Source organism: Sprattus sprattus (assembly GCF_963457725.1).
Source record: "Sprattus sprattus genome assembly, chromosome: 16".
Lineage (NCBI taxonomy): Eukaryota > Metazoa > Chordata > Actinopteri > Clupeiformes > Clupeidae > Sprattus > Sprattus sprattus.
Window position 1 is genome coordinate 13,397,952 of NC_137914.1, and position 14,222 is coordinate 13,412,173.

The 14,222-nt window shown below is 40.3% G+C and overlaps 1 protein-coding gene across 1 annotated transcript; it reads left to right on the forward strand.

Moving 5' to 3' along the window:
* Positions 1-10,523: 10,523 nt before the first annotated feature.
* mfsd4ab (major facilitator superfamily domain containing 4Ab) lies at positions 10,524-13,768 on the forward strand (the record flags this gene model as incomplete). The annotated part of the gene is made up of 10 exons (XM_080853797.1): positions 10,524-10,753; positions 11,010-11,208; positions 11,387-11,617; positions 11,913-12,087; positions 12,329-12,444; positions 12,596-12,769; positions 12,926-13,073; positions 13,257-13,327; positions 13,458-13,578; positions 13,686-13,768. The coding sequence occupies 10 exons, from the start codon at positions 10,524-10,526 to the stop codon at positions 13,766-13,768; spliced, it is 1,548 nt and encodes a 515-aa protein (XP_080709923.1).
* Between the last annotated feature and the right edge of the window lie 454 nt (positions 13,769-14,222).

Consider the following 14,222-nt stretch of genomic DNA (forward strand, 5'->3'; position numbering starts at 1 on the left):
GTGTGTCTCTGCGTGTTTGTACACTCTGTTTTACATTGCCTGCTTGTGTTCATAGATAGTGATTAAAATAAATGGCTCCTACCCACAAATCCATGGCAGCCTCTGTATTTATAGAAATCCCATTGTTAGTGCTGTGGAACTGTTCCTATTACAGCCTCCCCTCGACCATTACTTCCTCTGCCCATTGCCTGTCCAATCCTGCATCGGTGAGGGCGTGAAAAATGGGAATGGATAACTACTGCTGCTGGCCCCCGTATATCCAATTGAAGAAAAGCCCCATCCTGCCAAACTGCATGGCGAACAGCCTGTCACACAGCATTTCCCTCGCCACAGTCCAGACGATGTGCATTTCTGAAGCGGAGGCCCCCTCTCTCTCAGTCTGGTCAGCCAAGCAGCAAAGCTCTGCTGAACTTTAATTTAAGGTGGCAGAATGAGAGAGGGTCCACTTTTGGGGAACAGTGTATGGGCCAGATTCATTTGATGCCAGGTGTTTCCTTAGAGTGACTGACATGCTTATTGTTTTCCTAACTCCCCTTAAACCTGTGTGCAAATCTTCAACAGTTCCTATTTCGATTACGTTCAAGCTCTTTTAAATATATGTGAGTTTCAGTATTATTAGTGTTACCAGTTTTACTACTTCAGCTACTATAAGAAACAGATAGTGAGCCCAGTTTACTTGAATTTAGAAAGACACAGTATTACAACATATTCACATTTCGGTGCCAGTTCCGTGTAAGGAGGTGGTTCCACAGTGGCGGAATGTGACCAGAGAAATAGGTGCTACCAAGTTTCATCGAGCACAAGTTTTATATTTTGCAATGTGCAGCTCATACTGTACAAATGGGCTTCTTGACAGAATGCTATGTGTTGTAATTGCTTAATTTTGCCATTGGGTGTTACTCAAATGATGATGGGCAGGTGCATAAATGGAAAAATTAATGCCCCAGGTTGTTTTGTAAAGCATATTGTCAAACGCTAATGGTTGTTTTTGTCAGATGTTTCTATCTGTTGATACACTTATTTTCTTCCACCTTTTTTTATTGTGGTTTAGCTCAGGGTCTTCTGCAGCATTCCACTCAAGTCCATATCTAGTCACCCAAGATAGTGTCCTGCCCACCCTTTCTTAAAACAAGCTTTTCATCATTTTATAAGAAGGCTAAAATTTTAAAAGTCAGGTTTTGACCTTGCTTACCAGCACATCAATCTTTCAAGTCACATCTTGCATCAAGGCACTGTCTCAAGTGAGTTTTTATGTTTTGCCAGTGTTCATGAAGCATAATTGGCTGAGAAGATGCCAAATTAGAAGACCCTTCTAACCTGATCCAGATAGATTGATTGAATGTTGAGAGACAGAGATAGAGAGAGAACATTATTGTGCTTGTGTTGATATAATGACATTTTTTATTTGCCTTCAGATATGCCTTTTTTTTAAAAACATGATTAGTGTAAAAGATCTCGGAACCTGAATTTTTAACCCTGGATAGGTCTGAAATGGAAACTGTATCACAAACAATTATCCTGGCAAGTTTCTTTTGTCATTTATATACATGTAGACTTTTTGTAATGATGCATGTAAATCAAACATAAAGCCACATCTTATGCACAACTCTAAATTCCAATTTGTGTCAAATTGAGCAGACACATGCTAGCTTTCAGTATCATCCCGTCCTCTCCCTAGCATAATGGCACAGAACAACTACAAACACAAGAGACACAAAACATAATTTGGCCTCTGTAGGCATTGGGAATGAAACAACATCCGTGGAGTTCGAGTAAATAAATGGTTATAATCATGAGCTCCTTGTCAATGTCAATGGACGATTAAGCCAATAAATGTTATGTATTTATTAAGTATTAGTATGTATTAATCATTAGTCCTGGACCAAGAAGGAAGGTGTACTGTTGGCATTATGCGTTCTCTCTGTCTCCACTTCAGAAACAACCGTGTAAGCAAACAAAAAAAAGACATATTTGCACCATGTGCTAGCAAACATTATCCCATCCCACATTTCCCCTGTGTGACCATTTTAGCTCAGGCACCGGGAACCAGAGATATTATTAATTCAATATGTCTTAAAAAAAAAAACGAATTGACACACCTGCCTTTGCTTGCCAAAATAAATCCTGTGTTTACACACCTTTGAGACACATTGAAAATCTTTCTGGCTGTGCAGCTTTGTTAGAGCATTTTGATCATTTTCTGATTTTCAATGTGGTACGAAAGCATGAAAAATATATTTGCACTTACTGTATGGTTTGTGGATGTGGATATGGTATGATACATTGAGATATACTGTTGAGAGACACATTTGTATGTATGTATGAATGTGGATTCCTTCCATATTGCCCTCATCCAAGTAAGACATTGTTCCAATTTCTTGTACAACAAATAGCATGTTGGCCCTCCTTAAATTGGTGCAAAAACACAAGTTTGTTTTTATTCATGAGGTGTAGCTCCCTTACCACCTGCATACATGCATTGTGACTCAGAGTAGCAATTATTACTGTTTGTGCGTACATAATGTTGGGTTGCTCATTGTTTGGCAAGCTTGCAGCTGGAGATGAATGCCTTCAGATCTACTGTGCTCAATATTTTCACTTCAGAGAGGCCTACTCCAGAGGATTCAGAAACTTTGGCTTGTTAGTCTGACAGTTTACTTTGCACTTGAGGGGAAACTCAGTTTAATAGTTGCACATTATGGATGAATGTATTCAAGACTTTATCATCTTAATATTGAAATGGTTTTGATTGGTAAAATTGATAGTTTATCAAATGTAATTTAAAGGCTATCAGCTGAATATTTTTTGAAATGTGAATGTGAGACTGAATGTCTACGCTAAACTTTGTGTTATGTAACCACTCAACTGTCAAGGCTCAAAAGCCTTGGACCTTCAGCAGAGGAGGCAGGTGTGCTCACCACCACACTAAAAGCCATGGCCGCTCACCTCCTTGCCAGCACATCTGATTAGTCACCACACTGACCCTCTCAACTCAGACTCCTCGTCTAGGATTGTAGGGAAAGTATCGCTGTGCCTTGGGTGAACTGAAATGTTGTTCATCATGTTTACCATGTAAAGTAAAAAAAAAAAAATGGGATAAACTAGCCATTATATGCCAACTGAGGAATGAATAACCTGTCTAGATGGCACCAGCCAAAATCTTGCAAGCTCAGTTGCCATATCTGTCGTATCAGAATTAATTAGATTTTTCACTGGGCAAATCAGCAATCTTTGGGGAATATTTAAGGTGCAAAAAAGAAACACTGTGGTTGAAAACCAATTAAATCAACATCACTGTGCTCTTGGAGATAGGAATTGGCGCCCCTGTCATCGGATCCATTTTATCAGAGGTTCCTTGGAGATATTTGTTGAAACCTGAGTATGAAGCTGCACTGAAAGCTTTTCTCCAGGGAAATGATGTGTATATTTTCCCTGGTGGATTCTGTAAGAGTGATTGACAAGGTAGCTCTGCTTACTCTGTTGCTACCAGCCCTATGAGCTACGAGCTGATGCAGTCACTTTAAGTGTAATTTTGGTCAACACCCATTGAGTGATGCTTCTGACCTTATGAAACCCCAATGGAGACCTTCCACACCATTTATGGGATGACAACACAAGGCCAATTCTGAAAATGAGCTCCACCAAAACAGTAGGCATAAAATGGTAACATGAAATTTAGATTATTTAATTACTAAAATAAAGTGTGAACACTCTTGATGTGATTTTTTGTAAAGAAGATTATGTAGAGAATGTAGAGAGTGTTTTAAACACAACTCCTATGTAGATATGGTGCATGAGGAGTTTTCAAACACTCATTCTAGTGGCAATGAGGCTGAATACTAAACATACCAAATCTTTTAAGTATATGTATTGGGAAAAAACTCTGGTTTGGTCACATATTTGCCATATATAGCTATCGAAAAAATACCTCCCCTTTAAATAGAACACCGCTATAAACTTCTTGCTGGCCACAACTCCTCAGGGAAAACACATGAAATTACTGACCCTGCAGCCTCACTGCCATCTTCCAGTGTTGCAGGGCTTTTTATAGCGCTTCAGTGGAGATGGATTAGACTCATAAGAGGTCTCAACAGCCTAGGAAAACTCAATTCTATTTTACTGGAGGCACAACACTGCCATCACCGCGGTTCTAGGCATGCTCCATCTTCTGACCTTGGAGAAGCGGCTGAGTTTGGTTCTAGAACACTCAGGCTATCTACCTCAAAGCATGTGACAAATAGGAAGTCCATCCCCAACTTCCCAAGGTGATCCACATTTTTCTACCATTACCCAAGATTTCTGTCAAAGAAGCCTAATAGTTAGGCTTTTCCAAGTCTACAGGTCTTACGCAATGGCAAGATGTTTCATGCATGAAGGCTTTACGCAGTAACTTTCGAGGGCATTGTATTTCATTGTACATTCATTTTCATCTTCCTTTTCTCCCTGTCTTTGCCTCTCTCCCAGTGAGAGTGATAGTTGCTTGGAGCTAGTGGCTGCAGCGCTGTTGTCTCAGTGCAGAGACACTATCTTCAGCTGCCTGTCTGTTCAATTCAAGGCACTCACTCACTCTATTTTTGGCCAGGGAAAGGCATGGGTTGACGAGGTGTTGAGATGATGGGCTCAGGGTGGGTGGGTGTAAAGGGCTTGGCTGGTGAGGGGCCTCACCCCTCCCGTTTTTGTTTTCCCACCCGCCGAGTTGAAGGAGAACTAAAAGGCTGTGTGGAGGTGTTTGTATTTAGATTTGCATAGCCCCACAATTTGGTTTCTTCCCTTCCCTACCATTAATTGGCATGTGGGTCACATTAGTACGGAAGTATGGAGACAAACAAAAATTGTTTTGGCACAAGACTCAAGGAGGGAATACATACAAATCCTACAATTAAAAAAATAAACGTTGCCTTGCATGCTGTCATAGCAGGTGCAAGGCTTTTTGAGAATTAAAATTAGGCCCACACTAATGAAACCATCAACTGTTTCAAACATCGTTGAGCAGCATAATATGCACACTTCCACAGAAGGACAGAAATAAAGGGAAAGGGAGAGGGGGAAAAGAGAGAAAGGGGAAGGAAAGAGAAAAACAACATTCAAAAACGTCACAGCCGACTCAAGGAGTAACTGATGTGACAGGATGGACTGATTATCAGTTGAACAGATTCTCCTTGTGTTCATTCAGTTGTACTCTCTTGCCCTTGAGGCTCATCATCAAGGTGTTCGTTTCCATTATCGGCTCAGAGGGAAAAACCAAAACAAACAGTGGTTCAGTGGGCATCCCTCCTGCCTTATCTCCCGTAAACCAGCCTGCTTCTGCAAATCTGCTCTGGCACACAGAAAACAACGGATTTCAACTCATCAAAGCAGCTCGCTTCCAACCTGCATGGTCTAATCATCCCTGCTAATCCTCACCTGGAAAAAAGGTCCTTTTCTCACTTGAAAGGGCAACCGCCAGAGAAGAGCACCATCAATAGACAGGGTATGAGACATGAAAAAAGGACACCACTAACAGGATGAAGGAAAGACCATTAGGCATTTTTTATGTAGACATCAAATACAACACACTGCAGGTCTACTAGGGGTGTACGAAAATATCAATACACTTGGGTAGTGCAGTATTATGTTTAATCGATTCTCAAAAGCATGGTGTCGATTTTTTAACTAATAGTTTACATGCAAAGATTTGTGGCGATGGTGGTTCATTTTGTGTTATGTGTATTAGCCCTGACCGCTAAGTAGAAGTTCTGATATGCATATGTTGGTGTTTTCTTCATACTATTACTGTTGTCCTAAAATTGGATTTTGCAATATATCGCCATATATATTGGTAACTGTATATAACATCATTGCAATATATAATGAATCTGTATCATGATATGTATCATATCACCAGATTCTTACCAATACACAGCCCTACAGTCTACACCATCATCAGATAAAGATTGATCAAAAGAGCAGAAGAGCATATCATCCCTTTAAAACATCAAAGGCGTTTCAGTGGCATATTCAATTTGGAATTCTAAACAAAAATGGAGTGACACATTTTGAGCTGTGGCACAGTCACAGGTGTTTCTGTCACAGGGCTCCGTAATGACCAAAAATCCAAATACTCACAGAGCAGAAGCCATATCCTGTCAGCTCCACAAGACTAATTATGACAGAGGACCTCCCTGCCTGCACACATACGGTGGAGCCAGGCCTCTCTGGGATTTATCTTGTTTTGTGGGTGGAAATTGGGTTCTAGATTAAGTAGAGGATACACTTTTGCTCTTGCCTTGAGGCTAGGCGAGAGTGTACCTTGGGATGTCAGCTGAAGAGATTGATTTGTTGGCCAGTGCTGATCTGAGCCATGTGTCATTCTCCACGCACAAAGACACAGTGTGCTCATTATCTCTATTTTTCAGTTTTTTTTTACCATGGTCTGCATTTTAATGGTTGTGATGGGCAATAGGTCTTACCTTTGTTTCAAATAGGAAATTATTTAACACCAAACCATTTTCTGCCGTGACAAAAAAAAGCTCTTTCTTTTGTGAATTTCATTCCTTAATTCTGCAAAGACGTGTTTGGTTGTAGGCATAAAATAAAATAAAATATTAGATTTTTGTCTCCTGAATCATCAACAATGTTTTGCTCCACATGAGCACTCGCATTGTGAAAGAATCCATTTAGGAAAGAGCAGTATTTTAGGTCTGCTACTGTGCACAAAGAGAAGCCTGTCTGTTAAGATGACAAGAGTATCAGTAGTACATTTGAGCTGTGTTATGCCCTGAAAGGGACCTTAAGAATAACTCTTAAGAACACACACACACACACACACACACACACACACACACACACACACAGCTAAACTGCAGCACTGCTAGCCTATCCCTGGGGAAGGATTGGGTGCACTGCATAAATGCCAGCGTGTCTGACGTAAGGTGCAACCTGCATGTATCTCCCCCACTGACATCTTTAATTACAAATCTGCAGGTTGTTGTCTCTGTCACCAGGTCCCCAAAAAGGCTAGAGAGGCAGAGGGGAAGACGTCTGAGAGGACACGCAGAGAGACACAAAGAGGGGAGAAAGGCTGAAAAATAAATTGGAGGGCAACAGATTAAGATTCCATTCACAGTGTGACCGGGCGCTGTCTCCTGCCCCTGATTGAAAGTGTTGGCTAAATGTCAAGCTATTGAGATGAGACAGAGAAGAAGATCCCCCCCTCCCTCCCTTTTATTCCCAGCCGCGGTTGCCTCGGCATTGACGTGGCTGCCATACCAAATGTCAGCAGGCTTCTGCAGATAAACTAAGTGTGTGTGTGTGTGTGTATGTGTGTGTGTGTGTGTGTGTGTGTGTGTGTGTGTGTGTGTGTGTGAGAGTGTGAGAGAGAGAGAGAGAGAGAGAGAGAGAGAGAGAGAGAGAGAGAGAAGGAGAGACAGAGAGAGAGAGTGAGTTATTTAGCATGTGAGTCATGGCCACCAATCTATGAAAATCTGAGAATACTTCTTTACAAAGTGCAGCCATTTGTCCCCATTGTCTGTAATCAATAATATCGGAGGAGAGGCTGAGCCACTCAAACCAAATGTTTTCACCATAGAATCAAATTGTAAGCCAGCAGAGATGTCTGCCCAATCCATTCCATTTTTTAAATTCATAATAAATAATAATTTTCTCTACTTGGGAAAATATACGAGACAGTTCAACATTTATAATTTTCTTCCCTCATGGATTGTTGATTTCTTCACTGTGTCTCATTTTGGCCCAAATACCCCCAACAAAGCATTTGATATTATTTTAAATATTTAAATACTAACATCCTCTATGAAAACAAAAAACAGTGATTCTAGTAACTTATTTTATTATTTTAATTAATTTAATTCGTACAATATTCCTGTGGAGTCACTTTAACAAGGAGGAAGGCGAACATCATGCTGAGAAAGATAATGATAATAGCAATTTTCTACGCATTCACAAATACCATTTTGTGATTACAGCAATATTAGCTTGTGCAAATGGTGAAATCAACCCAGGTCTGACATCTAGTGTTGACCACAAGAAACACCCACACAGCCATGATGGTTTGTCAGTGACGCTATGTATTTCAGTTCCATTTATTGTCAGTTTCTCCTTTGCACTGCTGCAAATATTGGTATGACATTTGAACCGCAAAAGAACTACATGATGTGTGGACTGACAACATTTTCAATTTTCGTGTTTGCATTGACATGTTTCCAAGTAGGCTAGCTCAGCCTCATGAATGGGTTACAGGTATAAGATCAAATTTTAGTTGTCAGGTTATCATGTAAATGCACAAAGAGAACCATTTTTTCTGATGTATGTGGGTCTTTTGAGGACTACCACAGAATTATTTCTAGAGGTTGCACAGGACATATAAAACAGCAACATCCACATGCTTACAGAAATTTTTTAAATTAAATCCTTTTTACATGACTTCATATTTGTACTAGGAATTATGATTGCCTTGTTCAGACCTATCCTTAACATTGTCAGGACATGACTGTGCCGGCAATAGAGATCAGATGACCCTTCAGGGCAATCAGGGCAATCGGACACGGATGGACCATAAATGGAGAGAACTTCCACTGCAGGATAACCTTTAACTTCAGGTCTGTATGAGAACGTAAGTGAGAGATGGAGAGGTGTGCATAAATTATCCGCCATTATATTGGTGGTTATGCATTACAGGGGCTCTGTGACCTTCAGTCAGACCACACTTCTCAGAGTCAGTGAGTCCCAAGGGAATTGATACTCCCTCTATCCTCCTCTTGAGACGTAATGAAGCATTTAAGTAGCAGTACATCTCCCATCAAAAAGCAGATACGGCCATTTAGCAATTTCAGACTGTAAGGCCTAGTCAGGCCCCTGTGTGCTGATGGGCCACTTAGTAGCAGTCTAATATGGTTTTGAGAGCCTCGCAGTAGAAAAGATGGATGGTTTGTTACAAAGCCGATATTTGTGTGTATATTAAATCAAATAAAGGATTATTTAATTTATTTTTGAGATTATTTGGTATTCATGTCCCTGTGAAATATGTGAACAACACCTCAGTGAGATACAGCCCATATAAGGACCTATTATTTTTATATTACAAAAAACTGAAGACACAGACTGAATTAATGGAATCTTTACTGACAATTACTGATGCATTTCTTTCAGTTACTAATTCCAACAACCATTTCAATTTCACAATTGAAGATGTACTTACAAATTAAAAATTCGACTGCCAGGTGCATTATGCAAGATACATGACAAATACTTTGCCCTTAAAATGAATACTTTTTAATTCAATATAAATGGATAGATTTTTTTAAAGTATGGAGTTGTTCTCCACACATGTTAACCTATAATGGAAAAGTACCTCCTGTGACCAACAAAAATACAGTTGAATTTTAACAGGTATAGAATGAATCAGTCTACACCATCCCAGTCTTTGGTGGTCAAAAACCAGCAATGAGTCAACTCAGTGTGTCAGTAAAACTAAAACAGAGGAAGTGGTGAAAAGGATCAGGATGTTAATTAATGTCCATTATAAAAACAGACAAAGGACTCTTACTCTGCAGGCCAAAGACATTCACTATTGAGTCATTCAAAAAAAATCACCTCAAAAGTACTTAAAAGCTTACATTGTTTCTGGTCTAGGGAAATTATGAGGTTAATATAACTATGAATTCAGTTTTATAAGGGTGAAGATTATAAATATGATAGTAAATGTAAAAATAAAATAAACAAAAGTTCAAAATGTCACAACCATTCCACAAAACAATGGCCTTTTAAACTAGGCCATAATACATTTGGCAGAATCTCTATATGATCAAATCCTAACCTATTTCATAGTCTTATCCTAACCTCTGTTATTCCCTCACCACACTCACATCTTCATTGTTTAAATTCGAACTAACCGGGGGCCAAGGTCACCTGTCGACCGTTTACATGAGAATGCCACAGCTCACATCCGTCTTCATTCTGTCTAGCAAAAGCTAGCATAATTCCTAAAAGTAATCACTGCTCCACATATGTAAGTAAATGCGCACTGTAGTTAGAAATGTTGAGTAAATTCCGTTGGCTATATGTAGAAAGAGTACAGTTGCCTCAAGTGGACAAGCAACCAGGGGACGTAAACGTCGCAAGTGTCTTTCAGACTTCTATGATCAGCACAATATTCCTTTCACACGTCATAAAACAATAGCCTGACCTAAATGATCATTTCGACAGGTGCTGTTTTGGGGCATGAATCATTGACAACGTTCGACAGGACTCCCAAGTGATGGGCACAATTCCATTTTACGCATTAACTCGAGAAAATGAAATATTTCCAGAAGCGAAATTCAAAGGGGAAGGCGAAGAGACGGACTCGCCTATAAAACATGTGGCCTGCAATAGATAACTGTGGGCAAACATTCTTTCAGAGTCTGTACACCTGGACGCATCAACTATCAAAATCACTTGTGTCTTGCTGGCATTGTTTTCATTTCATTAACTGGGGAATCGCATCCATTTCCACATCCACATAAGGAGGATATAACAGCCACGATATGTTCATAGAGGAGCGTATTTTAACGCTTTTCAAACGGAACTGGCAACACACCTTGACCTACTGGAGTGTGTTTTTCAGCTTCGGACTATGTATTGCCTTTTTGGGTCCCACAATTCTAGATTTACAATGTCAGACACAATCAACACTCCAGCAAATTACCTGGGTGTTTTTCTCTCAGCAATTTTGCCTTCTTATTGGCAGCTCCATTGGGGGAGTTTTCAAGAAAACGTGAGTAACACATTCATTTTTACAAATAAGATTAATTTCATAATTGTGTTATGAGTTGTGGATATAAATGACTGTTTTTTTCCACACTGTTGATATTAAGCTGTATTTTCTTCTCGAGGCTGTCATTGCAATAAGCTCTTGGTAATATTTCATGCATCTAGAATTTGTTTAGTTTTGTAGGATGAGACTAGAAGTCTGTTGGAATTATAAGCTGCTGTAGAGTCAAATGTATGTGATGTCTCTTTTCTGTCCATAGGCTTTTCAGTGCCCTGTCGGCGCTTTTCCTGTCCTCTCTGATGATCTCAGTTATTTTTGCCATCATCCCTTTCTGCTACAATGTGCTGATCCTTGCCATAGCCATGGCAGTCACTGGGTTGGCGATGGGGGTGATTGACACCATTGCCAATATTCAGCTTGTGGCCATATACCAGAAGGATTCTGCCGTCTTCCTCCAGGTGACATATGGCTTCAATGTGATAGACTTCATTTGGAAATCTTTGCTGTCCGTATCAAAATACAGACCTTTTCCTAACAGTATTACTTAAAAGGGCCATTTGTCTTTTCATTATACTGTGCTTTCATTTTTGTCAATGGTATCAGTATTCTGAAAACGTGGTCTTTGAATCCCTTCAGGCCCTGCACTTCTTCATTGGTTTTGGAGCCCTTGTGAGCCCTCTGATTGCAGACCCGTTCTTATCAGAGCACTGCGGAAACAACACAGGCGGAGAGGAATCTGTCCACTTGCACCACAGGATGACAGTATATAACATAGAGAGATCCAACTTCTCAACACCTACTCCTCAACACGTGGAGAAGGAGGAATCCATTGTTTCATACGCTTTCTGGATCATGTCTGTTATTAATGTAAGAGTCTTGAGTTTGTGAAGTGAACAGTTGCATGCATGTTTCTGTAAAGACAATACAAATTTCCTGCAACTTTAACAAAATAGAACAGTTCAAAAACTGCTGTTTCATGCTTTTAAGCTTAAACTCAAAAAAATTTGTTTAGTGCCGTTTACAAGCACCATTTTATCCCTGCTTTTCTTGTAACACAACTTGAATCTCCATTCAAGTCTCGGCGAGCCTTCCGAAATTGGCAGAGCGCTGACGTTCAGCAAGAGGTGCATAATTGTCTTTTGTTGTCTCTTTACTTCGCCAGCTGCCGGTGCCAATTGCTGTGCTGGTGCTGATGTACCTGGAGAAGCTGATCCCCTGCTGTCCTGGCAGCAAAACTCGCCTGCTGGATAAAGACGAGCTCTCCATGGAGGCCCAGGGAACGGAAGCGGCACCCGCGCCGGAGCCGGAGCCTCAGCAGAATCACGACGAAGTGGGAGGTAAGAGATAAACACTTAAAGAGATAAAAGCCTTTGTCATTTTGGATACAAGCCTTTGTCATTTTGGATAAAAGCCTGGCATATTGGAGCAGTGCACACACACACCTAACTCAGAAATGTGGCTGTATGCAGTTGAAGATCATTAGTCATATAAGAGGACAGACAAGTTACAAGTTAGTTTCTGTAACCAGCATCATTGATTAACTTTATGTATGCCTTGTGCTTTCCTTGTAATGCCTAGGTCATGGGGATATCTTCAGTTGTTGTAAGAATGGTAACCTAAGCGGGTTACCCCCATCTTTTTTTGGGGTCCATATCTTGGGTGGAGTGGTGCTCTTCATGACTGATGGCATTGTGGTGAGTTGATCCATGTGTGCCAGACCGGGATTGGCATTAGTTTTAGCCATGTATGTTATTTGTAGCCCTGAACAAGATTGTAGAACATTATTTTGGCACTCAATGGAACATTCATTTGAGAAACTGCATTTAAAAAACATCTCTCTTTCAGGGTGCATATGCAGGTTTTGTGTACACCTATGCAGTGGCTAAACCCATGTCACTCACACCTAAAGATGCAGGATACCTGGCCAGTCTATTCTGGGCGGCCATCACAGCGGGCAGACTGGTGTCCATTCCACTGGCCTACCGCTTCAAACCTGTGCGGCTTCTCATGGTTAACCTGGTAAAGCTGCTCTTTAAAAAAATTAAACAAACCTGACAAATTAACTGCTACCAGTTTACTTAAGATTTCATAGTTATTTGACTATTGCAACTCAGGAAGAAAAGGTGACCAAAATGGCGTGTGATTTTGACATGCCTGATGGTGTGGTGTCCTCAGGCAGGTGTGATTGTCACAGTGCTGCTGCTGCTCCTCCTGTATACCAGCAGTACCTTCCTGTTCGTGGGCACCTGTTTACTGGGCTTGTTCCTGAGCAGCATCTTCCCCTGCATGCTGGCATACACTGAGGACATCCTGGATTATCAAGGTAAACTTTGCACAACTGAAATAGAATTACAATACTAGTCAGGATTACTTCTTCCAGATGAGATGTGACTGATTAACAATCCCTCCATTTTCTCAAAATAACTTTGCCAACTAAGAATAAATCACGTTCGCACACTGACCACTGTTTTGATCAGTCTATTTACCAAGAATCCTGCTTTTACAGGTTGTGCAACCACAGTTCTGGTAACGAGTGCTGGACTCGGCGAAATGGTTCTTCAGGTGGTGGTTGGATCGGTAAGAGATCATTCCGAAAATCTTTTAGATATTTGTATAGATGTAGTTATTACTTATCAAACCTTTGTCTATTTCACTTCATCTGTAGTATTATTCATGCTTCTTTTACTGTCACGATTATTACCTGCAGATTATTCACGATGCGGGCAGCTACAGCTTCTTATTGTGTGGGATGATAATTGGATGCATCGGCTTCATAGTCTTCTTTGGCCTGCTTCTTTGTGATCGTGTTCACAGAAACTACTTAACTGGTACATCCTCTAGCTTCTAAACTTATTCAGAAACATCTCATGCACTGAGTGCACAATTGGGTTCATATGCTGATGTTATAACCATCCTGTATGTTTATTTTTCGCAGGAACATCAAAAAAGACTGCAATGGTAGAGGAGCCTTCAACAGAAGATAATAACAGCAAAATTACCACTCTTAATCATAGCTGAATGAGCTAAATACTTTGCAACTGTAAAACATTGCTTAATGCTACTGGATATATTTTTCTTATCAGATTTTCTGTTTTTAAAAAGCTTGTCTGTCCATAAATTCTATGCATGAATAACTTAAGTTATATTCCTTAGATTTTTTTTTTGTGTGTGTATTATTGTTTTTGTTGTTGTTGAAGGCATCATTTTAACTAAATGTCCATTAAAATATCCATTACAATGTCAACACAGCTACTGTCAAATCATTATGACAACAACAATGTGTCACTTACCAGTTAGCCTGTGCAGTTGAACTGAAGTACTTCACAGCAGCCCATCCACTGGTGAGACATTGGGGTCACTAAAACTGGGGATCTGTTGTAAGCATGGGTTACGAAGACCTTCTGTTACAGGCCCTTAGAGGCACTGCATCCTTGGACCACTAAACAGGGAAGGGAGAATAACTCTGGGAGAT